Source organism: Suillus fuscotomentosus, assembly GCF_016647785.1.
Source record: "Suillus fuscotomentosus strain FC203 chromosome Unknown F5891scaffold_44, whole genome shotgun sequence".
Classification (NCBI taxonomy): Eukaryota; Fungi; Basidiomycota; class Agaricomycetes; order Boletales; family Suillaceae; genus Suillus; species Suillus fuscotomentosus.
The window spans coordinates 98,605-124,672 of record NW_024539556.1 but is presented as its reverse complement, the minus strand read 5'-3'; the positions used below and the strand labels follow the sequence as shown (position 1 = coordinate 124,672).

Below are 26,068 nucleotides of genomic sequence, written 5' to 3'. Positions count from 1 at the left end.
ATATCGTCTACATCCAGTCCCAAGTGCACAACAAATACTAGTATCCAGCTAAAATCAATCTGCATACCACGAATACCATGCACAGGTTGTAGCATAATTCACGACTGGGTTCACAACGAGCACAAGAGGGGCGAAGGTACAGTGCGAAGGAAAAGAGCAGCAGAACAACGAGTATGAGATAACAACGAAATAGATAATCAGATGGTAGAAAGAAAGAGAGAAAGGAACAACGCACACTACACCACCATTCTGATAATTTGACATACTCACCCTCAAAACAAGCATCACCTGCGGTATGCCACACTCACCCGTCTCCAACTCCCTTCACTACCACTGTCGGAACCCTCCTCATCAAAATCAGTAAACGGATTATGCAAATGCGCACTTCCGCTTCGTGAAGCCAAGATTTCCACCCCATCCGGATCTAATGCCTCGCCAAACACTATGAACTCGTGCTCACTCATCAAGGGAGATAGTGCGCTCGTAGCACCTGAGAGGGATGCAGACGGGGGGAGGTGCACCTCACTAATACGAACAGGCGGGGAGGTTAAGTCAAGTGGAGAGCCGGAGCGGCTATTGCTCCAAAGGCTCAGTATGTCTGTGTTTGGGGAGGAGAAGGTAGTGTGTGATGAAGGTGGGGAGAGCATGACAGGGGGGGTGGGCGGAGCAGGATAACGTTCTGATAGTGACTCCATGATGCTGGTGTTTGTGCTCATATCCACGTGCATCCTCGCATTGACGCCGCTGATGATGTTGAAGTTAACATGCTCGCCAACAGGGTCAATGTCCACATGCCTGCCCTGCACATCCACGCTGATGTGCGAGCTTGAGCTCAAGTGCTGCAGAGACGACCTGCTCGATGGTACGTGAGAACGCATGGGAGTGCGCATAACCGGGGAAATTGGGTGGGTAGAGTAGGGAGGATTCGTACGGGGAGTGGAACCGGAGTGGGAGCAGCTGGGTGTGCGGGTGGAGACAGAGGTGGCTTCTGCGAATGGGGAGGAGACATTGGAAATGAAATGGGTGGGTGTGAGCGGAGTGTGCGTGAGTGACGAGAAAGACTGTTCATATTTGATCAAAGGGTAAGATAGAAGATGAAAGACAGACATACCTCGTCCATTGTGCTAGATATACTCCCTTCGTCTGTGTCAGGAATTACTCCGCCTCTCCGCCTCATACCGGTGCCTGGGGTAGTGCGATGGACCTGGTTCCGCCATTCATCGAGGTTGAACCCTTGTAGTTCGACAGAATCTTCTTCTCCCGCAGGGGTCCTTCTCCTCAGATCAGCACCACTAGGCGCTGGGTCTCCATGCCCAGACCCTCGGGTTGATTGCAAAGGAACAGGACCTCTGCGTTGAGCACGACGGTTGGCGAGGAAGTTCTCTGCCCAACGCTCAATAGCAGGGGCAATGTGGGGTTCAAAGACGAACTGCAGAGTAGATTAGAGGGTTAAAAACGGGTGAAGTCGGAATGGGGAGTTTTTGATAGATATAAAATCACCTCGTGGAAAGCAATGACAGCAGCAACACCTGCAATAGCCGCAACAACGCACACCGCTACTGGCGCTGGCATTATGGTTGTGATCAATAACTGCTTCAGTTGAGAGTTAGAGCTCTGCTGATATAATTCTAGTTGGATGGATGTGCGGGATGCCTTGGAAAATGTTTGTCGGTAGCGTAGAGGATAAGGAGGGGAAACGAGCTGTCACTCGCCTCGCGGATTTACCCTCACACTCTTGGACTCAGCCTCTCCTGCCATCCATAACCCTCTTCTCGGTCACCTTGCTGTTGTACACGTTATGATTGAAACAGCTGAAAAAAGATACCTGCGACGTAATGCTCCTGTGGTTCTTTCATATACCGCATCTTTGTGATTCAGGTCTACATCAGTGTTCAGCCGCCGGAGATTAGAACTCGTGCAGTACTATCGTAAACGTACAGCAAGTCGGTAACATGATACGCACGTGACGCTGCATCAACTCCGATTTAACTTGAACTTTTGATTTGAAGCGGTACTACTGCAGTGTGTGGCACTACATAGTGGTATGGTGTGGACTAAGTGCAGTGTAAGTATGGCAGCTGAACACAGACCTGGCCAACATGTATTCTCACTGCTGGCCTGAACCTTGTGTAGAACTGCATCTACGCTCCTTTTCAGATTAACCATGCCCACCGGCGTACAATCAAGTAGTGCTATGCTATATTTTTAGTGAGTCCGAGTCGTCTCTCCGGTTTCAAGTGCGCTTACGTCATTAACAAGGTTGCACAGTTTTGTGCATCACCACTGGTTTGACATTCCGTCCACGTCGGCTTGATCTATTGCTGTGGTGGACCAAATTTCAAAGCCTCGCTATGGATGCAGCATGAGTTTTATATTCTACCTGGTAACTTCCAAAGCGCGCGCATATCTTGCTTTTTCGGCAGGTCGAGCTGTCTTTCCCCGATAACGTACAAGTGAGTAGTGCTTGATCTATTTCTTTGCAAGGTAATTGATCAATCAATGGTCGTGATACGGGGGGATACACTTCAGGTTACATTTTAACTGTTTTTTTTTTCATCAGAAAGATATTTTGATATAACCATCGCTTCCTTCATGGAATATCATTTATATTTTTGAAACACCCTTGGAAGGTGAGCATAAGCATGTCGCCACATACCACCATAAAATCTATAGCACTGCTTATTGCGGGCTGTCCATCTTCCATTGGCTTGCGGCTTCCACTGTCGTCCCCGTTCCTCCATTGCTAAAGGGTTTGGGGCGGTAGGATGGCTGCTAGGTGGCGTCATGTTTGCTCGAGGCTAGCATCGGCACCTAGCTGCTAACGCTTACAAAAATCTCAGTGACATTAATTGCACTGACAGGCTGACTGGTCTTTTCCCACATCAGTACCACTGTCGCAATTATGTGCTTTGTCGTGCTACCAGTCTTTCCTCCAAGCAGCATAAAGTTCAGGTATGCGCAGTCGGTTTTCTTTGACGTATTTTATCTCTGACCGCCACCTAAGGACCTACAGTCATTTCATGCCGCAGGCCAGGTCACTCATGCTGTTTTGCCGGCTACGATTTCGACTGCTACTAAATTTGACGGCGACCCCATGGAGGTATACATCCCTTCACATTTTGGCAACTCTCCCAAGCGATCACATTTTATCGGGCTATTTCTCCAGTGAGACGTATGGATCGTCCTAGGCCGCCACCGAGAGCATCCAAGGTATAAATCCAGCGCGATGGTGAGTAATCCCCTCACTTCACAAAGCATCAGACTAAGCCATCCCCCATCCTTTTCATCCCAAAAATCCCATCTTACAAATATCACAATGTGTCTCACAAAAAGATGTCTCGAACATTGCACGAGGTGTGGGTGGGACAGGCAGACGGGATTTCACCAGACCGAGGTGTGCAATGCACGGCAGCTTTGCAGCATTGCGATCAATAGTCACCCGGAGCACAATCTCATTCAACGTTCGCGCAATAATATTGCGGCATACAACAGGACCTGTCTCGACAGAAGCAGAACGGTAGATTCCATTTGGAGAAATGTGAGATCTTGTAGTCATTGCCTGCGGTGAGGACCGCGTCGATTTCCGATATTGGAACAAGAAGCAGCCTCCCGTCGACAGTTAACATTTTGTACTGAGAACGCGTCCAGACGACCTCTACTCATATTAGCTATATCACTGCACGCAACATATTTAAAAGTCACCTCTCCTTCGATAGATAGCATGTCTAAAACGCGCGGCGGGAACGGCGGACCAGTGGGAGTACGCTCCACACTGGGGCATTCATGTATCTAGAGGCGCGGAGGGGGCACTGGGGCCCCCTAGACTAGTTATTATTGTCTTACATAGAGTACTACACAAAACTGGATTTAAAAATAAATAAAAACATTTTGTACTTTCATTTGATGCGAATTGATTAGGACCTCTGCATGATCGGGAGAGCTCGATCATTCTCTACATGTTTAACTTCTAAATTTAATAAAGTCTTTTTATCTCAACATTCGTCCGGCGCGACAGATTGGAATAAACTCATTGTCAATTCAGAGTCTACGCGGATGATGGAATTTTTGAAATAAGCAATATTAACTCCAACGCGATCACGTGAAGATCCCACTGAGTCCGTGGGCTAGGGTTCTTTTAGTACGTCTAAGACCGCAGTGCTTCAAAAAGTCGGCTCACCTTGCTTTTCTCTTCCACTGTCTCAGCAGCTGTCTTCCTGTGCGATGCACATACTATTTTTTCAACTCACTCACCACTTCATCTTCTTTGAAATTTGAATCAGTGTTGTTTTCAATCTGAACTTTTCAAGCCCGAGGTTCTCTGCATGCTGGCCCATGCTCAGAAGGTGTGTTTCTTCGTCGGTCACAGTCTCTGGTTTTTGTCTACATTAATATCTCCTCAGGATCATGCAACATTCTTTAGCTGGTCTCTCTTGCGTTCACCGATTCTCCAAAGATAAAGCGTTGGATGTGCTCTAGGCCAAGCTGGAGAATATGGAACCGCTTTCCATTGTCTTCCGCAAGATATATGGATCGAGACTGGTTATTGGAAGTTCGTACGTACACTTACACGTCTAGGGGTGCGATCATCGACACTGCTTTCATTATGTCTATGTCACTGTCCATATGGTGGCCTGTTATCGAATCATCTTGGTGAGGTTTCAAGCGTTACGCATCCCGGTGCAAGTCTGGGACACGGGCTTGGAAGCAAGCATGTGGAGTTCATCCATGCCATGTTGGACTTTTCTTCATGGTCGTCCTGTGCCAATCCTTCGAGTCCTTTGCTACCAAGAATGTCCTCAGGATCTCAAATCGTGTACGTGTTATCTCCTGGGTCTCAACCTCATCTGTCTCGCCTAGCTTTACCCAAGCCATATCTTTGGACGGACACCATGTGTTTTCAGGTCTCAGGAGGCATTCACCACGACTGGACGTTCTCGAACTACATGCGACATCTCCTGAAGTCGCTGGGCTTGCTCTTTGCGAGCTTCCACATCTGCAAAGCATATAGCGCGCCTGTTCACGAATTGTATATCACGGTCCCTACACCATGTGAACGCAGCAACCTTCGACTTAGTAGCTCGTCCCTTAACAAAATCATAATCCACTCTGGCCTCAGCCTATCAGAAAAATTGTCGAAGGCTGGGTGCACTGCAAGTCGTTGTGGTTCTTATACGGTAATCCCGAAACAGCGCTCAATGTAGAACGCGCCCTGCGGAAGTTGGACAGTCATTCATATCACAGCCCGTCTGGACTACGTACGCCTCAAGCGCCTTGCTCTTGGAACTGCCCACTTCTTGCCGACACAATTCAGGATTATGTTTCGGGGCCTTGTCAACTCACTATCATGCCACAATATCGAGAGCCTTGGTATGGTATTTAACGCTACGGATGTAGGTCCGCCAGCTGGGAGGCCCGAAGGTGTTTGCCGCATAGATATCACCAAGGTGCTGTCCGATTGAATAACTACTGCGCGTTGCGCTTGTACTTTCCCAGATCTTACTGTGCTTTGTAAAACTCGAGGCTGAGCCGTGGAACTGGGGTGCCAACCAGGAGGCACGAAGGACCAAAGCGGAACAAGGTGTCAGGCTGTATTGGAGCTTATGCCTTGATCGAACAGCCGGGTCTATATGCTTAACGTTATAACATTCAGTGTCTTGTCAAGCGTTGTCCTGGATAACCACTTTCTTGAGCAACACGCACTATCTTTGGCTGCATCCTTCCCAATGGACCTTGAACGTACTGTCGAAGGTACTGTCTGTGCGAGTGACCAGCTGAAATCAACTTCCGGGTTGGTAAAGGCGAGTATGAATAACAATGAATGCCCAGGAAGACACTGGACTACAGATAAAATCATAGTATTCGTACAACAACTACGCCAGCGCTTCATAATACATACATCCCACTAACGTTACATGCCTATCATGAATCATCGAAGCTGTGATATATCATAAGTCGATCAAAAACTGCAAGGAACTAAAGAACGACCTGACAATGATACCTCGGCGACGAATTTACGTTCAGGCACTTCGTTCTGGTTTACGCCCTCCCTTCGATTGACCTTCTGGACCCTCCCCAGGATCACTAATCTCAGAACCTAGTTTCTCAGTGCCACCGTACCGCAGGTTGTTCTCTTTTGCTTGCCCAGTAGGCACGTCATACGGCTCGTCTTTGCTGACATGTTCATACTCGCTGGTCCTGACCCCCGCCTGACTCCACTGCCCTGAGGGTGGCTCGTAAGGACGTTGTACTGCCTCTGATGCGGCGTCGACGCGGTGAATGGTAGGGTCTTGTGGAGCTGTTTCGTCTACATCTTTGAAGTAACTGTCTGCACTGTGGGGCTTAGGTGCGTCTGATGAAGAATGCAAGAGACGGGTAGATGTGTGAAGAGAATGGTGCAAGGACAAGGGATAGCGAGAAATCGTTCTGAGGCGCAGATATTGCATTGTTCTGAGCATCGACATGTTGACGAGTTCGTCAAGTACTGAGTACTGAGTACTGCGGTCCAGTCTTGAATGAATTGACATCATTTATCCTTCACGTGGTAGTCACATGATGTAAAACTGTATTGCTTCATTCTTATAAGTATCGTTTCTGATGCAATTGTCCGACGGAAAACCCGAGTTTCCCAACTATTCGCAGAGAACACGCCTAGTATTGTTGCAAATTTCAGGCTGATGTTGAATATGACTGATTGACCAGTGACATCATCCGATTCAAAGTGCCAAGCTTGATCGAAAGTTCAAGATACGAATCGAAGTGCAAAGAAAGTATTCTACAAACAGAAGTTGTAGTTAGTGACTGACGCCTCGTAGCACCCCTCAGTCCACCTTTATTGAAAAGCAATGAGCCGCGTATCAGAAGTAGAAAGAAATAACAATACCTTGTAACATGTAGTTACTCCCCACACTGCTCGTCGCCCTTCATCAGTCATTCTAATTAGACTCGAAAGGATTGTTAGGCATGACAGGGTCGTCAGGATCGTTGGGCGCTGAAACGTCAGGCGCCCTAACGTCTAACTGGTGAGCGAGGTCAAATTCAAACCTCTCGCGCTTAGCCAAAGCTGCAAAGCATATCAGTATCATTGTCACCAACTAGATTGACGCATGAATACTCACAAGTTTGTTTCGTCCCCAAGTCTGGTGAGGGATATGCAGCAGCAATCGCGACAAAGGACATAAGTGTCCCGAAGATAAACGAGAGCTGCATAATTGTTATCGAGAAGGTGACCACCTGTCGATGCGTCAAAGTCGCGAGGGTTTTTATACTTGCGCGGCACCTGACGAAATAATGGGGTAAGCACAGTTTAATTGAGAAAAGAATACGGACGTATCGTAAGAAAATTAGGCCATTTTTTGCCGTTTATTGGAGGCTTGCCTGGTGCAGAAATTACATATGGTAGTACTAGTAGGTGAGTTCGATTAACGTTCGAACGTTCAAAACTCGGCCTCGCTACCGAAACCGGCACTTTTACACCTCATTAGGTCAAGCTTAAGGGATGTGACATCTTGCATCCGAGCATTGAGCAAGCTGTCTCAGATATTTCAAGAGCTGTCCTCAGCTACAGTTTCTGAGGCGCAATTATTGCATTGAAATGTTGACGTTCCATCGTGTTGGCGTTGCGGTCAGGTTCAGTCTTGAATGTGTTCACATCACTTATCTTGCACGTGGCAGTCAAATGATGTGAAACTGCCTCTGCTGTTTAACGTTGCGATATATAACTATCCGCGGAGAGTACAGTGTTGTTGCGAGTATTTGAACATTGCATGACCAATGACATCATCTGATTCAATTGGTCGAAGGTTCCGATGAGTCTGGAATCTCCTTCCTCAGAACAAGATACGAAGCGAAACGCAAAGAAAGTATTCTACAAACAAAAGCTGTAGTTGGTGACTGACGACGTTGTAGCACCCCTCACGGTCCACCTCTATTATACAGCTGAAAAGCAATAAGTCGCGTGTCAGAAAGAGGTAGAAAGAAGCAACAGTACCTTTCTTGTAACGCGTGGTTACTCCTCACACTTCTCGTCGCCATTCATCAGTCGTTTTAGTTGGACTCGAGAGGATCGTTAGGCTGGACAGGATCATCAGGATCGTTGGGCGCTGAAACGTGACTAACGTCAGGCGCCCTAACGTTCAACTGGCGAGTGAGGTCAACGTCGAGCCCCTCGCGCTTAGCCACAGCTGCAAAGCATATCAGTATCCCTCTCACTAATTAGATCGACGCATGAGTCCTCACATGTACGTTTCGTCCCCAAGTCTAGCGGGGAATATGCAGCAACAATAGCGGCAAAGAACATAAGCATCCTGAAAATCAACGAGAGTTGCATGATTGTAATCGAGAAGGTGGCCACTTGTCGATGTGTCAAAGTTGTGAGGGTTTTTATACTTGCGCAGCCCTCGAAGCACCTGACGAAATGATAGGATCAGCACGGTTTAATTGAGGGGGGAAAATACGGACACATCGTAAGAACTCTAGCAAGTCAGGACACCTGGAGCCATAATCGTGGCGAAGTGTCCCATTCACGTCACAATTTCGCGTACATGTCTAATGGCTGTTTCGAACTTGAAGCTCCTTCTCGTGCTGTAACAACTGCTTCTACTTACTGAATCCTCATGCGACAACTCGACATAATCGGATCTCGTGAAGGCTGACTAGCAAGTAGACTGTAGCGGCATCCGTTACAAAGGACCGTCATGCCCCAACATGGTTCGATTGAAAGGCATCCCTACATAGTATCACGTTAGAACTTTGGGACCATTTCAACGGAGTGATGTACTAATAGAAGGCATGCTTCCTCATCGATTTCTGCAGCTCTGGCTGAACAATTCAGCTTCTAGGTCACAATTGGGTGGAAGCAGCCAATCTCGTCATCGAAGGTGGTCTGTTTCTGGAACAAATATCAACAATGGGGCACTTGAAATAAGAGTCTTAGTGCCGGACTATGTTTCATGCAACGCGAAGATTGAGCCACATATGCGTCAACGCGTTAAATGGTTGGAAAGATATAGACCTCGAAAGAGGTTATAGTACAGGAGGGCGACGACGTGAATGACTCTGGGAAGTGTTTGATGAGCACAATTCTAGCACTAGTGAACTGACCAGAAAGTGTCCATCCGTTCCATGGGTCACTATGCCTGCTGAAAACGCAGACATGACTAGGGATTGAGAAGACACAAGGGGTGGGATCTTGAGATATCGAACCTGCTCAACTACCATCTCTGTGACCTTGCCAAATTGCCAATTGAAGATATTGCACGGTAAGAGGAACAAAGAAGTTGATGCTTTCGTATCAGGTAGAACCGAAACAAATCAGCGCGGGGCGTTCGGTTCAAGGTTGGAGGGCAAACTTCCTATTATTGCCGAAAGTGCTCGTATGACAAAAAAGGAAATTGGTTGTGGCCCCTATTTTCTTTTTATACTTCGACATTCTGACTTGCCCCTCTAGTATAGCCATCATGACTACCAATCCTTCAGAAGATTTCGATGATCAAAAGTCTGTGGGTGCCGGTGATGCACCTCCCTCGTACGATACGACACCTCTGTCTGAATCATCATCGGCCACTCTCCAATCATCTTTCTTTTCCTTGTTATTCGTCGCCAGGCAGAAATGCACCGCGGTTCTATCGCGCATCCGTGATATCGTTCTCACTCCAGATTTCAACCCATCCTCCGCCGCCTCAATTATTAACGTCTGTGCTGCTGATCTTACAACTCAAGAGTTCTCCAAGCTTCTACAAACACCAAATATCGAGGATCACACAGCGCTATATTGGGCAATTGTGAACAACCAGTGAGAAGTTGTGGCTGCCTTTGCTGCATTCATCTCTGAATGTTCGCCTGCATGCTCTTCTGAATTGCGTCTTGCATGCATGGCGACTAGTGACCACGCATCGTTTACGCACCTGAAATTGGCAAATATTGATGGTAAGTGACCCTATGTGAGAGTGCATTAACTTATCTACCATGTTTCGCATCAGCCAAGGGTGAGGTTTTGAGATGATCTTTAGGTTGTCCACCGGATGAGATTGAAGTGCATGAGGTCAAGATGGGCAACAGCCATCAGTTTGTCGTTTCTTTCCGCATCAGGAAGTTCCAGAGACGCCTGCGCATCACGCACAAGTTAAATTATGAATTTGTCGCAGATGGTGTGTGGCGCAGGTTTCTTGTTCTTTTCATCGTGCTGATGTGATAACACCATGGCCTGCAGGACGTATATGGTTTCTCCGCTTTGATATGTACACTGTTGAGTGGAAGTGGCGCGTTCTGTATGGCATTTCTTCGCCTAGCCTTCCAGCTTGCACGAAAGCTTCATTTAAGATAGAAGGGAAACCTGGCCGCAAACCCCTGAAGCTGTCGCCGGGTGATAATTTCCCCGAGACAATTGTGCCACAAGAGTAAGTTTGTAGTTTATTTGCTCTGACTCGTTTGAAGGAACTGATGGATTTATCCTATGGGGTATTATTTGTTCCCATGTCGGCTTCGCAGACCTGGTTACCTTGAAAAATATAGCGGGGTAGCTGGCGAGCCTACTATCTACATGTGGTGGCCATTGGGCGATTGGGTGATGTACGAGTAAGTCTTTAGCTTCCTTAGCTCGCTCCATGTTACATGATGTATTTGGAGCAATCGTACTAACGACATATAATGCGACTCTTATCCTTTGTCGAATTTAACTAACTGTGTCATGGCAGCAATCCTGTCTATGTGGACCATGATGGCGCCCTACATGCAACGCTGAGATTGACGTGCAAAACTGGGTAATCGCCGCGTCCTTACAATATGTAGAACATCGGGAACAAGTGAATGTGCGGTTCTTGTTGAGCTATATGAGCTCAAATATGATTTGAAGTTTGTATTTCAATGCATATAGAGTGTTTGAGGGCACAAAAGTTACCGCGAGGTGATGCAAGAACCTGAACAATTGAACAATTATGCACGAGCTAGCGCGTAATCAAAGGGACTCGATGAGGGACTCGAGGATGCAACCTATTTCTAATTGAGCTGATTGTACCTTCTAGTGTGCCTTAGTCACAATGTCAATTCAAACAGAGTTCTATTTAAGCCACTCCCAAGAGTGATACCACACGGAAGGAACAGTAAGCAAGTGCACGGCGTGGTTGACGTTGTAGCTATACTCGAAATGATAAAATCATACCATAATCATCCTCAACTTTCTTTCGCGCTGTCCTTCACCATTACCGACAAAGCATCCGACACCATCTCCCATCTTCGTCCATACTTTCCCTCGGGCAATATCTTCATGATACTCTCAAGCCGCGGCGCCATCATGTGCAGGAACCGTGGGATAGACATCATCAGGTCTGGAGCCGTCGATGGGCGCAAGGGGCCCACGCATGCAATAGGCGACTTCCCCCCGATGTGTAGTTGGAACAACTGCATATTGGGTTGCAGACCCCCTTGATCGTTGTCGACGTCGTTTTTTAGAAGCGTTCTTCCAAGTGCATCAAGCTCCGCATTCACGCAGACCGAGGCCCGGCGCAACTCGCGGCAGCGCCTTACAAGGAAGTTTAAGGCATATAGGGATATAGGCGTATTGCGCACCCCTAGATCGAGGACAGTAAGATATGGGCATGTGCGAGCAAGCGTGATGATGTCCGTATCAGTGAGTGTGATGGTTGAAGTGTAGCCGTTTGGGATGAGAACAAGGGTCTTGAGCTCTGCGAGGGCGATGGGGTGCGCAAGGAGGGGATGGAAATCAAAGACAGCTAACGTGCAGGAGAACCAATCACACAGCTCTTCGATAATAAGGTGCTCTAGCTTCGTACATGTGAGACTGCTAAGGAGTTCGGACCAGGTGCTGGATGTGTTACACTCTTTGGCGTTGATATGGATTGTTTTGAGGTTGGAGCATCCGAGAGAATATGTATCAGAATCCATCCGGAGCATTCGGAAGGCGCGCAGGAAAGATGTGAAAATTCCAAGATTGTTACACGAGATATTCAAGTGAGTGAGTGCCTGAAACATCTGTGGCGCGTGGAATGGTACAGAAGGGATGCTTTCGGGACCCAGCTGGAGAGTGAGCCATCGGAGGCGTGGCCATGTAGCAATAACATCGAGCAAGCCACTTGAGATAGTGCAATATTGAAACGAAAACTTTGTGAGACCCTCAGGATAAGTGAGCAACAACGACTTGATTTCCGACTGAGTTGCGACGTAATTGCCCATAAGCTCGAGAGCTTTGAGGTGAGGGGCAGTAATATGGAGGTCAGGGATGATGGCCTGGCGAAATGATGTTTCTGTGATGTCGATGGAGAGGGTCTCGAGGGTAGGTAGGAAGAGTCTGAGAACTGGGATGGAGGTGATGCGCCCATCGTACCATGTAAGCGAGCGCAGGTTGGGAAATATCAGGGTGTCTTTGGGCGCACTTGCAAGGAGGGTTGCATATACAGTCCCGTGGTAGTCGTATTGCATAAAGAGAAACTTGACGCGTGCGGCGTAGGGAATCGATGAGTTGAACTGTTCAGATGTAAGCACCAGGGACGCTGTGCCCGAGAAAACCAATTCCGAGTGAGGCAGGGACTTGATAAGAGGCCGGACGCTGCACAGGTGAGAATAAAGGAGACCGAATGCTATATCACGGAATGCGTGGCATGTGAGCGCGAGGCAGAAGACAGAGCGTCTATCGTGGTGATAGCAAGACGGTAAGATATAAGGGATTTGGTGACAATTGGAAGCACTTCTCAAGTCAACCAATTTCATAGAATTGAAGACAAAATCAAATATCACTTCGAGGATCTCATCCAACAGAAGACAGCGGTGCATGTCTAATGCTTGTAGTCTGAAGGGCAAAATGAGATTCGGAAAAAAGATGTGATTACTACTTATGTACTTACTACGTCGCATATGCAGGTTGCAATGTAAATGGTGCCCAATTCACGGTCCAATTCGACTGTGCGGATACGGTGATGCGAGAGAGGCAGCGAACTTCACTTGTGTGTGGATGCCCGTCAGTCGGATTGTTCGACACCCGGTATAGGGGCTCAATAGGCAATGCTTAAAAAAGATATGACTTTGGTTGGCAAGCTCCAGACACCTGATGCAAGTCGCTTGTGCAGAGTGATGGACTGGGTGATCTCTGTTGAGATAGGCGCCGAGACGAGAGGTACGAACGGGAGGGCATGTAGGAAATGGCCGGTCTGTGTTAAGTCTACGCAGACTCCGCCTCAAAGTCTGGGGGACACGTCTGGGCAGAGTCCGGGGGACATGTGTTGTCGGCAAATTCCGGGTTGTCTGGTCTGACATCATCACTCCCGCCACGATCTATGTGACACTGATGCGCCAATCAGCTACCACCGTCAGTGGCTAGCCACCCCTGCCATCTACGTCAACCACCACTGTGTCGCGCATCAGGAGGTGCAATCAACAACGAAGTCCGATTGATGGCATCCGCAGGATGGCACCTGGCGAACTCGATGAGAGTGGTTGATAGAAGATATGCAGGAGTACGAAGTTTTGAGGTCTGCCATAGAGATCCGATCACCGTCAATAACATGGCATCAATATATCAGAACAAGCATACTGCATAGTCGGAAGAAATAAGTTAATTAGTTACCGGCTTGACAGATGACCAAAAATCCACCATCCACCGTTAACCCGAGCCACCAACTGTTGGCCCGCCACCTGCTCGGCTGCCTACCACGACCGCGGACCTTATCTCGAGTTCGAATGATGAACCTCAAGGTAGATGTTCAGACTCGGATGATGAAGAGAGGAATTAGCTTGATGATGGCCCGGGTGATATCACGGTCCGTGTGGTCCATGGATTTAGCTGGCACAAAAAGCGATGAGTTCCATGCGGGTAAGCAAGTATTGATATATCATATATATATCTCCTCGATATTCAGACCACCCTGTGCAACCCATGGCTGCTCGTGGAGGTCCATCGGCACCAACTGATCAAGCTGTGACTTCGCCCTCCACACCGGCGGTTGATGCAGATGAGTGGAAAACGTAGTCATAGGCGGTGCAAATGAGATTAGCTGTTGAACCACCTCCATCTTGAAGGTAGCAAACACAACTCGTAGGGGCAATGTTGAAATTGTACTGGATTGGATGACGTAATGTCACAAAATCGAGCACTATTATATACAACCCCCTGTCGTTTCTAACTAGTATCGTAAGTCCGCTATGCATCAGCTACTATACTGCTATGTACTATTTGAAACCAAATTGGGGAGTTTGGTCTGTTAATAATGAGGATACATCGATATTTTGAGTGAAGGAAGAAGGGTGACGTATTCTGCTAGCTCTTCTTTCTTTCTTATCACAAAACTACCAAAGTTCAGGCGCTCTAGGGGACACTGCGACCGTTCCAAAAGCTCCTTGAACTCTTCGTGAGGCCATCGTCCTATATTGCAAACCTCGACCTCCCGTAGATTGGGGAGCGTCACGGCATCGAATAGCTCGAAAATTCTGCTCGGGTTCTCGTGCGTATTGAAATGCGAGGCACTGTATAGGCGCAAAGATTGAAGTTTGGTGTGCTCCAATGTTTCTGAGGTCTCGATCTCACCCGTGAATGTTCCCATCATCGTCAAGGACGAGAGATTGGGACATAGACGGAGCAAGCAGGGGATCAAGTTTAATCCCCCTACCATGATCTCAAGACTTGTGAGACTGGCCCATGCAAGAGGATCGAAGCTAGATACCTCCGACTTGGTAAGCCACACATTCGTTAACTTCAGACTGTGCGTGTTGGGAGGCAATTGTGCGACAGAATGCGCGATGGCTCCTGCAGTACCACAATTGTAGATGCTCAGCTCCTGAAGCCCGCCGAAGTCCGCTGCCACCACTGGACAGGAATCAGCACCGCGGAATAACTCGATAGACAGATTCGATATTTGGTCGACGTATGGCTGTAGCAGGCTTCGTGGCACCATCCAGTCTGCGTCATGAATCTCGAGTGTCAATGACTGACGTCCTTGTGATTGCTTGAGGTAGGATTCATAGCAGAAAGCTCTCTTCTGCCAGTCACCGTCGACTTCCATTCGCAGCTTGCGCCATAGACTCGGCATGTCCACAACAACGTCCCGCCATCGTCGACATATTGTGGTCAACAGCATGGGGGCCAGACTCGGATCTGGTTCAGGCGTCAATTTCCATTCTTCGTCTTCTGGCATGCAGTACAGAAAGATTTGACAGAGGATTTCCGTGGGAAAGCGACAAATAGTCGAATGAAGTGCATTGTGAGAACTGCCTTCTGATGAAGCGGCGTTTGATTCGATTGTTTGCATATTAATGCGAAGGAGGTTGAGATATTGGAGATGGAAATGAAAAGTTGGAAGTTCTGTCAACCGTAGCGTCCCTATTTAGATCATAACGCTTTGCCAACGACAAACCCACCTTGCTATTGTAATTGCCCATGACGGGTCTTCAGCAAAAGACCACCCATTCACATCTAGAAACTTTACATTGTTGCAAAGTGAACCATCTTGAGGGCCCATGGAATCAATGCGAGGGTCATCTCGCTCACCGGTGGCCTCAGCACACCCCAAGACCTTTTCTTCCCATGTGGACGATAACCAAAGGCTATAGAATTTGAATTTGTCGAGTTGTGCACCCTATTGTAGTATTGAATTTTGAGTTTTTGGTCTGACAAGTATGTAGGTACTCACAAAAATCAGGCTTCGACTCTCCTTGGCAACTCAACACACTCCTACCATGGGTCGAATCCCTTTTCGTCGATCACGTCTCTTCTGCATTCTAGCGAACTTTGGTACTGACATATCTGCACTTCGACGGAGTCACGCTCTTGTTCAAGTTGCAAACAGTATGCCATCCTCATTTTCCTGCTCCAATGTTGAGGCGAGCTAGAACACGGACCGAATATCAAATGTCTTTGAGGCAGCCTGAGCTCCGAGTTTACGTTGAACGGTGCTCCCTCAGAAGGTCAAGCATACTGGTGGTGTGCTCGTCCAGATCGCTAACGAGCAGATGATAGAACATAGGTGCAGCAGGCAGAGGACTGCGCCCGGGCGATGTATGGGGATCTCGACAATTGTCAAGTGAGCCCATACAGGCTCGCAAGAAGGCAAGGGCTTGAGGCCGAAATAGGACTCTCGAGTTTGGAGCTGCGCAGAGTGGGCGGCAGTTGCGAGAAACGTTTTCCAGTAATCGGCTTATCGATGATTAGCCAGAGTGCTGTAAGGTCTTTTAACAAGGGTCAAATATGTCAGAAACCATGCGACAATGGATAGAGAACGATGAGAGGCATCGTAGCTCGATCACAGTTGAGCTAAAGTAACAGGTGAGTGCCAACAAGAGCTTCTGATCGCTTGAGCCATACGTCCGACTCAAGGTAGAAACGAAGTCCCTGCTGTCTTCTGAAGTCGAATGGCACATTCTTCCTGCACCACAAACTGGGGCTTCTAACAGCAACCTCCCCGACATATTCTGGTCAACAGGATGCCACGATGTGGGCGACAAGTGCTCGTCTTCCGGGAGACAGTGAACGAAAATGTGGGTATAAAGCTTCAGCGGTAGCGCGTGTTATCACCGCTAGCTCTTTGTGAGCCTTCCCGGTTCTCTGCGAACGCATGACTGTTAGATTTTGCTTTTTGGATATACAGAATTCCCATGGATACCATCGAGCAGGCAAGTATAGGGAATGTACTCGCAACCTTGCATGGACCTCTAGTCATTGTTTTGAGCGAAGAATGCGCGAGAGTGAGTATGCAACTGGATCGAGTCCACTTAAATTGCAAGCTGAAAGAGGTGAAGATTTTCAGCGCATTGGAAGAGGGGTATACTTGCAAGGCACCTGTGGGACTACATATTATGTTGTACTAAAGCGCAAACAGGCACTAAACCAGTGCAAAAGCTCTAAGGTGAACGTCACGTTTAAGATTAGGTAGTTAATAACAGCGAATGTACAAACGGAAACTGTAACACCACTCATCTAAATCATACAGAAGTACCATCTTCCCACTCCTCCATAGTAACATCTCCACCTGGGGTACTCCGTCCAGTCGCATCCATCATCCCCCCCAGTCTACTCCCATTCAGAGAGCCCAGTACCGGCTCCTTACCCAACCGGACACGGCCATATGTCTCGTCCCACCGCACAGCACTTTTGAAGAAGCGTCGTCCCCGTGGTGGGCCCCTCCCGATGTCATGGTCAACATTGACGACACGATTTGAGAGGATACTCATGCGCTTCCGTCGGCGATATGAAGATCCGTCAGAGTCGTACCGCTCATCATCTGATTCGTCGGAGCCTCCTGGCTCCTGCAATTTGTACACGAACCGGGAGTGTTCTGCAAAGTGTCAGACTTACTCTGTTAAGCTGTGATGACAGGTTGACGCTTACGAGCAAGCCGACGATCTAGATCATCGGTGCCACCGTCTTCATCGGCATCTTCTTCAGCGATATCTAAGCCAAGGTGCCGCCCCAGACTTTCCCTTGGTACCTCATGCATCCCGACACTGGGTGCACAAGGTAATTGTGAGAGCTGCTGCAGTGCAGTCGCGCGCACTTTGTCCAAACTTCCATCCCGTACATTCAAGTCATCCATATTGTTCTCTGGTACCTCGAGCCTGTAACGCGGGCCAAACCACTCAAAGTACTCATTCCATGGCAGATTGGGGTCAATGTCGTCCTGAATGCCGAGAGCACATGCAGTCTCGTACGTCCAAGTCCGCGCGACGTTCTTCACTGTATATCCTCCAGCCTCCAAGAAGGATGAGTGGGACATTGAAGGCGCGCAGATACTGGACGCAATGAGCATGTCCATTCATAGTCAGATTGAAGCATCCAAGTTTGTCCCCTGCAAGAGAGTCCGCTCCACACTGTAAGATGACTGCACCAGGTCGGTAAATTTCCATGATCTTATTGATAATCTGATGCGGTGTTAGCGGAAGTATATGAATACTTGACGGGTACTCGCCGGTTCAAACACCCTCTTGAAAGCCTCGTCCGTAATTCCGTCCTTCAAGGGGATATTCACCGTGTAGTTCCTCCCCTTTCCTCTTCCTCGATCCTCCTGGGTGCCGGTGCCGGGAAAATATTCCCCAAATTTGTGGAATGAGCAGGTCATGACGCGATCTGTGGTGTAAAATGCTTCCTCTACGCCATCTCCGTGATGGCAGTCGATATCGATGTACAGAACGCGGGGGTATGTCCTCAGGAGCTCCAATATACCCAGTACAATGTCATTAATATAACAGAAGCCTGATGCCTCCCGTTTCTTCGCGTGATGGAGACCACCTGCCCAATTGATAGAGATATCTGCGGCTCCTGAAGATATTCGTTGTGCAGCAGCTGAAAAATGTCAGTGCAGAGCGCGCAGGTAAAGGGTCATAGTCGTACATATCGAGCCTCCTGCTGATATTGAACAGAACTCGAATACACCTTCAAATGCAGGGTTGTCCTCGCCCATCAGAACTGTGGAGGTATGTCATGGGTAAAAAGTGCGTCAAAGAGGAATCGCTGATACTCACAACGGGTGCCATGATAAGTTAACTCTTCTGCGGTCTCTGGCGTCACACGATTTAGAAAATGTATGTACTCGTCCGTATGAAAAGCTGTCATAGCTTCAGGAGTAGCGCGTTTGGGACGCTACGTATGTGCTGTTTTCTTAACAGAAGAATACATGGTTCAGGGGACAAGGCATACCAGAACGTGCATTTTGTCGAGCATTCCATAGGCTGATACAAGATCATGCGTGACGCGCATTCGATGCGGTTTCATGGGGTGACCAAGACCGTACGTATATGAACCGGTGTCGCCTGTAGTATTGGTTCGTTAGGAACAAAAAGTGTGGATTTTATAATGAGCACACCATCATAGTAATAAGCTACCCGCCTCTTTGACATCTCTTGTGCGTTAATGGAAAAACAGCTTGTCGTACGGGCGTTAACTTCAAATGTTTGAAGGTGGAATTGTCTACATTAGGACTTGGAGCGGGGTTCGAAAACCTAACTTGGCGGCGCGCGCCGGCCCGCAGGGGTGTGCGCACAGAAATAGGGTTTACACAGTACAGTTCAAGCTGTCTCATTGTTACTCGAAGGCGCAGTTAACAAGGGTCGGTTCGAACTTATACGATTCGTATCTGAATTCCACAGACGGCGCCGCGGCTTCACTGACACACTGCATCATTCCCAAATATGTCCACCAGCGCGGTGGCTCTACCACCTTGAGTCTTTCATCATAGAAGCAAGTCCTCGTGAAGAATGAGAACATCCGCGCCGTTAGTACGTGAGTATCATTCGCTTTTTACTCGGCTCCGTGGAGAAAATTGTATCAATTGGCAATGAATGCGCTGAGGGAATTATACCAATGGATGAGGCAGAAAGAGTCCATGGTATCGCTATCAACCTAGATCCGACTCAACGCAAAAGTTGCAGTACGTTTGCTCCAATAATTCCAGTTCTGATGCCAGCTGTATTCAAACTAGTACCCATGAGCGATATACGCGCGGGCGACTGGGTCTGGGAGGAGTAGAGTGCACTTATGCAACATTCACACGGTGCATGCTCCGGTGCAACGGCAACTTCCGATATGATGGCTCTCTCTGGGCATCTGCAAAACCCAAAAACGATCGGAACCTGTGATCAGCCTTCCACCGGTTCCATACCGGCCCTGGTATAAACGTTGGCATCATATTAGTTGGCCAGCTCCACCTTTCTCTTCCCTTCTCCGTTCCTTCACCTACTCACCAAGCATGACCTGGTCAGATGTACCAATCTCGATTGACCCGATCATTGCTGACAATGTTTATATTGGAAAGTATGCAGCCCGTCGTTCAGTACTATGACCTTATCTGACATAGGCCTCAGTCTTGCTGCCGCTCTATCAACCGATGTACGCAAGAGACTTGGAATAACACATATCCTTTCAGTCTGCACCGAGTATTCGTCTACAGACCACAACCACCTCACTATACCCGTGCAAGACTCAGAGTACGAAGATCTCCTTATACATCTACCTCGGGGATGCGGCTTCATTCAAAATGCTTTGGACCAAGGGGGAAAGGTTCTAGTTCATTGTGCCATGGGCGTCTCAAGAAGCCCCACTGTCGTCTGTGCCTACCGTAAGTTTACGTCACTTTAATACTTGCTTTCTTTGTGGAGCACTTAGCTGGGCTCTCGCGTGTCAAGTAATGTCCACCCAACGGCTATCTGCTCATGCAGCAATACAATACGTACGAAAACGTAAGATTCAACCTCCTACTTATTTCATTGGACTCATGATCGTTCGGCTACACAGGTCGACCAAAAATTCACCCCAATTATGGATTCATGAAGCAATTGATTGCTTTCGGCGAGTGCCGTTATAAGCCTTCATGCACAAACAGCGAGTATATCGCCTGGAAGCGCAGGCAAAAACGAGAAGTATCTAAATATCTCGACCTGATTGCCGACACCGTACCCGTGATACCAGATCAATTATACCTTAGTAGGTGCGGACCTCGATTGTGTAGTTAAACCGCATTGCAGTTTACGCTTTTTAATACCCAGTGACTTCCCGGGAGATCCTGATGCTGCCGAATCACTTCTTTTGGACTTGGGCATGACACATGTGCTTTCCATCTCATCTGCACAACTTCCGAAACCAGATCTTCCTCTGTTTAATCACTGTTTTATTGATATCCCAAATAATGGTCGCGAAGCTTTGTTGCTTGAGCTTCCGACAGCATGTAAATTTATCGGTGACGCCATCACCAACGGAGGCCAAGTGCTCGTTCAGTGCCGCGTCGAGCTCAGAGCTTGTATCGTAGTTTGTGCCTATTGTAAGTGGTTTCTCTCTCTTGGATATACTTTCTACATGGCTGTCAACCAGTTATGTTCACGCGTCATGTATCACCACGTCAAGCACTCAAACTTCTTGAATCTGGTAAGTCTCAAACTTTGGACACTTATCAAGCATACGTGTTTACGCGTGTATTATTCCAGCACTTCCATTGTATAATCCCACAGACAACTTCTACCGTCATCTAGACCTTTTTGCAGCATGCAAATATGTTCCAACGCCTAACAACCCCTTTGTCCAAGCATGGATCTCAGGAGGCACTCAGGCCGGTAAGCCTTCCTCAAAGAAGAAATCTACTACCACGACCCGACGCGATACATTATTGCTTGCGACCACGACGATGACACTTGCGAGGGAGCCGAAAGTGTTCGATTTTGCAGCCCTCAGCGAGGTGCTGGCACGGTTTCAGTCGACTTCGACGAGCGTGGGCGCTGCGCGCACATAGCTCGGTTCTAGTATTTGCTGTTTAACATGCTTGCTCATTTGATTATACCATTCCTTTGGTCCATGAACAGTTCATCCTGATGATATCATATCGGTGTCTATCCCACAATTGAGAACCTAGTGTATGTAAAACCCAGGCCACATACTTACCACTTACCATCTACATGTACCAAGCTGAGTACAAGACCTTTTACGCCTCCTTCCTTGGTATTCCATACCCTCTCTAGCGTACCATCACGCACCCTTCCTGTACTTGGTATTCCATGCCCTCTCTAGCGTACCATCACGCACCCTTCCTATATGACTCTTCCTCCTCCCCAACCATCCCCTCCGTATCGTCGTGCAAGACCTCTGAGGTCCTTCGCGCGCTTACCTAGCCATCGGTAATGTCATTTGAGTGATTTTAATTCTTCTGGTATCCATGTGTCACTAGCGGCTAGCTTAAAAACCGACATGATACCGTATGGTTGGTGCCGTTGGTACTGGAAGCATACAAATACTCACCCCACAATAGAAACCACCGTTCAAAACCATACAGCGATTACTTGCGAGTGGCCCCGCATTGGTGTTGGTCTTCTCGTCAGCATCCCTGGTTCCCGGTCCAACTTGCAAATGTGGCGACGCTCTCTTGCTAAGCTCGTCCCAATCTCTATATAGCCTCGGCACTACATCAGACCAGCGGCGTCAGTCCTGCGTCACAGTTGTGTCAAGCTCCACGTCTAATATCGCAAGGTATTACAATGACCACGTAGAAAAACACTTGACGAGTGATCCTGCAGGTCGACCTTCTCCGTAACACAACTGAACTCCGTGCCCATAGCGTTTGGATTAAACGCGCACATGCAAACATCAAGGCCTGCCACCTGACCAAGGTGAGAACACTACTGTACACCGATACCTCTTCCCACTTGGTCTGTCGTGCATCTTGGTCCAAAACCCCCTCTTCGAGCTCAACGGAGAGCTCTTTCAAGCAGGGCAAGATCGCCGAAAGCACAACCGCGACTGGCAATGGTTGTTCGATGAAAGAGCATCTGACCCAAAAGGCAGCTGCAACTCCCCCCTCCTGGTTTTCTCAGCCGTAGGCAGATCGATCCATCATTGTCAAGCCACGCCACACAAGATTGCGAAAGATTGACCTTTCGCCGGCTGGAGAACTGCACGGGGGGAGTGAGTGTGCGGAGCTGAATGCATAGTCGATATGCTCACCACTCTTTAGTACGTCTAAGATACACTCCAGAGGATTCGATCGCTCAGCTTGCACAGGGAGCGCTCGACGGCAAGCACAGTTTCAGGATGCTCGGATAACAGCAACAGCCATCTGCGTCGAATCACACAGCCTTCTATCAGGTTACCGCTCAAGATCAAATCGAACGAGTGGACAATTGATTTGTCCAGGCTGAAGGTACGAGATTGAGACTTGATGCGGGTGAGAGGTACTGCAATCCGGATGTCCAATACTTGAAGGCCAACGAGACCTCCTGGACAAGATAAAGCGGCGCTGTTGGCAGTTGCTGAACAAGGTAAGTGATACTTTCTGCAGGTGCGTGAGTCCATAGAAAGCGAGCTCGCTGACTTGAGATGTCGCATGTGGTTCCACGACTTTTAAACATGGTATCTGCTGAGACATGATACCACTGAAAACATGATATACGTCCAGAAATCTTCTTCCTTAGATGCCAGACGCAGACAAAGCGTCCCGAGGCTAGGATCCAGGCGGCAACGTATGCATGCATGAAGATTATGAGGACCTTCTCCGCGCCTGAGTCCTCGAAGGTTAGGTACCAACAGCGATCGCGAAGAAAACCTATCATGGCATGTACGACTAGGCCTCCGAAAAGATTTGAATTCATGTCTCCCAGAACTTGTACTCGAGATGCATATTGCTCGAAGACCGACCAATCCGCAGTGATTATATGTCTCTGTAGGAGCTGGCAGTTGGCATAAAGAGGCTGAGAGGGTAGGTAGCACGTACCAGCTTCCGATCACCTGTCATAGGTCTCCTGCCACAATGAAAAGCGGTTTGAAATCCCCCAGCTCGACCGATAGCACATCTAAGGCTATATTTTTGAAGGCACGACAGACACGAGATAGAGCAGCTAGAGAACGTCGAGCCACTCCTTCAAGGATTAGGTTGAGATCAGCCGTGATATCAATCATGTAAACGACCGTCCGTGCCCAACTTGGTCATAGATGTCAGAGAAAATGTATTTTAGAGTGTCTGGGATGAGGAAGCAGTCAAGGTACTCTTTCGTGCGGTGATGGCGACAAAAAACTGAAGCAGCGCAATGGCAACAAAGTTCAGATTTACGTGGCTAAAATTTGTGTGTATGTTAGCAGACACGCGACGGCGTACGTTAACGAATCAATTGAGAAATATTACGAGAAATTCAATGTCGAAGTTCACTCGCAGTAAAATGACTGAAGATTGCCATGGCACAAATCAATCAATAACTTGTCTCTATGGTATGTATCAAACGGGATTCACAGTCTGGTAAATCCCAGTGGAGCACACTAGGCCTGCAGTGCCCGTCCACAAACCGCGTATGCAAAATGACGCACGCGCTTTCACGGGTAATCTCATCTCCCTATAGCTATATGACCTTCCAAGGATTTCATTTTGGCAACAGCTGCACCCCGGTTGCAAGGCTCCAATGAACTGATGCAGAAGTTAGAACTTCCTCACTTACCACATCTCTGGATGACCTTCATCAATCTATAAAAATCCATTCTTTCTCGTCGTTAAGTGAGCTACACCGAGGAAGACTCGGGCCACTCCGAGCGAGTCCGTGAGGTAAACAATGCTCGAGGATGTGTGTGTTGCGATAATTTGTCACCAGAATATCGATCGAGCGTACCGAGTTTTGAAGGTCCAGTTCGGTCTTCAAGTTGTCGATGCGGCACGTCTTGCCAGCTCACGCGAGGATACTCTCGTGGCCACTTGTATAATCCTCCGAGTTCTCGATCAAGGGGCCCAGAATCAATCATCACAACTACTAAAAGAGATGTTATGCACATGGTGACTTTCAACTCAGACAAATAGTTTGACGTGTTGGACTTACACTGGGTGACCGACGGTTCTACTGACACCGTCTCTCGCTCTGACGGGGTTCCGCGCCCGACGCAGAACAACTCCTTCGCAAGTTACCAGCGCATCATAAGAAGATGATACCCAACTTCGATTAGGCGAGACTTGCCTGAAGGATTGAAAGAATATCTATCGGCGTCCGCATGGCATGGACGCAAGAAGCATATTCCATCAAATCAGTTGTTGCAAATCGTGTGGAGGAGCAACTCTTCGGTATCAATACGAGCGATTGTCGCAAGGGTAAATCAATTATGCAAATGGAACAAAGCATACATGGGGAATGTATTTGAAGCACAAACCAAAGCTTCCTGTCTTCTCGTGGACCAACGCATAAACGTCCTCCGTTGCGGGTATTATCCACTTCCTTCAGACTGGACCGCATGGCTTATCCCATAGTGTGGCTGTTCTGATATCCGCCGGGAATGATCTGACCCTGATTGGCGGCGGGGTATGGGGTGTGATTGGGCTGGGGTGAGAGGGGCGCGTTGCCTGATAGAGCTGGGTAATATCTGCCAGGAGGGGTTGGGTAATATCTGCCAGGGGGAGGCTGGGTAATCTCTGCCAGGAGGGGTTTAAGGGTTCATTAAAGCAGATAAACCGGGGAGACAGTTGTAGTACTGTAGATCTAGGGGCTGGGCGGAATAGCTGTTGTACAGCTGTAGGGGGGCATCTTGAGAGTAGCCTCCATGCGTAGTATGTGGAGCTTGACCGCCGACAACTGCAGTATATTGAGCCACAGGCAAGGCTGGAGTTAGCGGAGGCCCAGGGGCTTCACTTGCTGCCGACGATGGAAGACATCCAGATTCCCTTTCCACGGATAGCTTGGATGCTCACATACGAGACGTCGGTATCGTAGTAGATGAAAGCTTAAAGAAAGATACTTTAGCAAACGGCAATCATTCATGTACTGGAGACGTACCAAAGAATATAATAAATGCAGCTGCCTCCGCTACAGTTACCTCACAAGAAACCCGGCTAGTTGTGGGATCTAGTAATCAGGATTAACAGGTGGAAAGAATCAGCCACAGCTAGCATAGACTCACGATCAGTGTAGATATATCCATCAGAGAAATAGTTGCCCGAGCGTGCAATAGTTTGAGCGGTACCGACCCATACCACCCACAGAGGACGATCGGGAAGACGGACAGCTAACAAGAAAATCGTCACAGCGTTTAACGCTCGGGACCGAGCGTCGAGCGCAACCATAGAGACGAACGCTCCACAACGCACGCGACCCAGAATGATTCAAGCATATTACATATCTCAAGACCAATTCATCTTCAAAAAGTTTATTGGCACCCACAACCGTGACAGCGGAGGAGACAATACATTGAGGAGTGCCACCCACAAGCCTAAATGCAGCAAAGCTCAAATCGACATTTTACTATCCAGGGACGAGCGATTCGATGCAAGCCTCACAGATGCGCTTAATGACTATGAGAGCCCTACTAAACTAATGGGTACAAAACACGATTAGGTTCAAGGCCCCATCACGGTACAACCACTCACAAAAGATGATGGCACGGAACCGAAAAAGGACAACCAATTTTTTGCCTGCAAAATAGCAGACAAAACGTTGAGATGCTGAGGCGGGTGAGAGATCACGAGACAAAGAGCGCGGGGAGGCGTAAGATAACGAAAGTACTTATGTATGTCTTGACGTTGACATCGCTTGACGTAGGGTTGATTGATCGACAAGCAATTGATTGAGCCCTGGTTTACAAGATACATGAGGTAAGTCACCGCCTCATCAAAATACAATGCCGAGACCG

The 26,068-nt window shown here is 48.2% G+C and overlaps 11 protein-coding genes across 11 annotated transcripts; 3 read left to right on the top strand and 8 right to left on the bottom strand.

The window, feature by feature from the left end:
* Window positions 1-284: 284 nt before the first annotated feature.
* On the bottom strand, window positions 285-1,572 carry F5891DRAFT_1191610 (uncharacterized protein; the record flags this gene model as incomplete). Its single annotated transcript, XM_041367473.1, has 3 exons — window positions 285-1,061; window positions 1,112-1,429; window positions 1,501-1,572. The coding sequence occupies 3 exons, from the start codon at window positions 1,570-1,572 to the stop codon at window positions 285-287; spliced, it is 1,167 nt and encodes a 388-aa protein (XP_041223259.1).
* Window positions 1,573-5,529: 3,957 nt separating this feature from the next.
* On the top strand, window positions 5,530-5,962 carry F5891DRAFT_513998 (uncharacterized protein). Its single transcript, XM_041372100.1, has one exon. The coding sequence runs from the start codon at window positions 5,628-5,630 to the stop codon at window positions 5,904-5,906; it is 279 nt and encodes a 92-aa protein (XP_041223258.1). The 5' UTR covers window positions 5,530-5,627; the 3' UTR covers window positions 5,907-5,962.
* Window positions 5,774-6,493, bottom strand: F5891DRAFT_1046987 (uncharacterized protein). Its single transcript, XM_041362336.1, has one exon. The coding sequence runs from the start codon at window positions 6,459-6,461 to the stop codon at window positions 6,018-6,020; it is 444 nt and encodes a 147-aa protein (XP_041223257.1). The 5' UTR covers window positions 6,462-6,493; the 3' UTR covers window positions 5,774-6,017.
* A 179-nt stretch (window positions 6,494-6,672) lies between these two features.
* Window positions 6,673-7,409, bottom strand: F5891DRAFT_1046985 (uncharacterized protein). The gene is made up of 4 exons (XM_041362335.1): window positions 7,327-7,409; window positions 7,116-7,276; window positions 6,881-7,060; window positions 6,673-6,827 (listed from the first exon to the last, which is right to left on the bottom strand). The coding sequence occupies exons 2-3, from the start codon at window positions 7,204-7,206 to the stop codon at window positions 6,933-6,935; spliced, it is 219 nt and encodes a 72-aa protein (XP_041223256.1). The 5' UTR covers window positions 7,207-7,276; window positions 7,327-7,409; the 3' UTR covers window positions 6,673-6,827; window positions 6,881-6,932.
* Window positions 7,410-7,879: 470 nt separating this feature from the next.
* F5891DRAFT_513929 (uncharacterized protein) lies at window positions 7,880-8,665 on the bottom strand. Its single transcript, XM_041372099.1, has 4 exons — window positions 8,458-8,665; window positions 8,236-8,405; window positions 7,988-8,180; window positions 7,880-7,935 (listed from the first exon to the last, which is right to left on the bottom strand). Exons 2-3 carry the CDS (start codon window positions 8,324-8,326, stop codon window positions 8,044-8,046), a joined length of 228 nt encoding a protein of 75 aa, XP_041223255.1. The 5' UTR covers window positions 8,327-8,405; window positions 8,458-8,665; the 3' UTR covers window positions 7,880-7,935; window positions 7,988-8,043.
* Window positions 8,666-9,455: 790 nt separating this feature from the next.
* Window positions 9,456-10,594, top strand: F5891DRAFT_1279918 (uncharacterized protein; the record flags this gene model as incomplete). The annotated part of the gene is made up of 5 exons (XM_041370374.1): window positions 9,456-9,790; window positions 9,881-9,924; window positions 10,008-10,145; window positions 10,208-10,394; window positions 10,486-10,594. 5 exons carry the CDS (start codon window positions 9,456-9,458, stop codon window positions 10,574-10,576), a joined length of 795 nt encoding a protein of 264 aa, XP_041223254.1. The 3' UTR covers window positions 10,577-10,594.
* Window positions 10,595-11,037: 443 nt separating this feature from the next.
* Window positions 11,038-13,157, bottom strand: F5891DRAFT_1279917 (uncharacterized protein). The gene is made up of 2 exons (XM_041370373.1): window positions 12,855-13,157; window positions 11,038-12,799 (listed from the first exon to the last, which is right to left on the bottom strand). The coding sequence occupies exon 2, from the start codon at window positions 12,781-12,783 to the stop codon at window positions 11,167-11,169; it is 1,617 nt and encodes a 538-aa protein (XP_041223253.1). The 5' UTR covers window positions 12,784-12,799; window positions 12,855-13,157; the 3' UTR covers window positions 11,038-11,166.
* Window positions 13,158-14,049: 892 nt separating this feature from the next.
* Window positions 14,050-15,698, bottom strand: F5891DRAFT_1279916 (uncharacterized protein). The gene is made up of 3 exons (XM_041370372.1): window positions 15,633-15,698; window positions 15,361-15,578; window positions 14,050-15,304 (listed from the first exon to the last, which is right to left on the bottom strand). The coding sequence occupies exon 3, from the start codon at window positions 15,249-15,251 to the stop codon at window positions 14,208-14,210; it is 1,044 nt and encodes a 347-aa protein (XP_041223252.1). The 5' UTR covers window positions 15,252-15,304; window positions 15,361-15,578; window positions 15,633-15,698; the 3' UTR covers window positions 14,050-14,207.
* Window positions 15,699-16,840: 1,142 nt separating this feature from the next.
* On the bottom strand, window positions 16,841-18,887 carry F5891DRAFT_1046969 (uncharacterized protein). Its single transcript, XM_041362334.1, has 8 exons — window positions 18,798-18,887; window positions 18,632-18,744; window positions 18,457-18,574; window positions 18,326-18,400; window positions 17,904-18,277; window positions 17,710-17,856; window positions 17,327-17,687; window positions 16,841-17,273 (listed from the first exon to the last, which is right to left on the bottom strand). Exons 1-8 carry the CDS (start codon window positions 18,829-18,831, stop codon window positions 16,921-16,923), a joined length of 1,575 nt encoding a protein of 524 aa, XP_041223251.1. The 5' UTR covers window positions 18,832-18,887; the 3' UTR covers window positions 16,841-16,920.
* A 652-nt stretch (window positions 18,888-19,539) lies between these two features.
* On the top strand, window positions 19,540-21,512 carry F5891DRAFT_1046966 (protein-tyrosine phosphatase-like protein). The gene is made up of 7 exons (XM_041362333.1): window positions 19,540-19,744; window positions 19,795-20,048; window positions 20,116-20,169; window positions 20,225-20,417; window positions 20,476-20,747; window positions 20,798-20,851; window positions 20,911-21,512. The coding sequence occupies exons 1-7, from the start codon at window positions 19,680-19,682 to the stop codon at window positions 21,210-21,212; spliced, it is 1,194 nt and encodes a 397-aa protein (XP_041223250.1). The 5' UTR covers window positions 19,540-19,679; the 3' UTR covers window positions 21,213-21,512.
* A 3,409-nt stretch (window positions 21,513-24,921) lies between these two features.
* F5891DRAFT_1241361 (uncharacterized protein) lies at window positions 24,922-25,805 on the bottom strand (the record flags this gene model as incomplete). The annotated part of the gene is made up of 4 exons (XM_041369726.1): window positions 25,340-25,805; window positions 25,216-25,284; window positions 25,083-25,162; window positions 24,922-25,014 (listed from the first exon to the last, which is right to left on the bottom strand). The coding sequence occupies exons 1-4, from the start codon at window positions 25,500-25,502 to the stop codon at window positions 24,922-24,924; spliced, it is 405 nt and encodes a 134-aa protein (XP_041223249.1). The 5' UTR covers window positions 25,503-25,805.
* Between the last annotated feature and the right edge of the window lie 263 nt (window positions 25,806-26,068).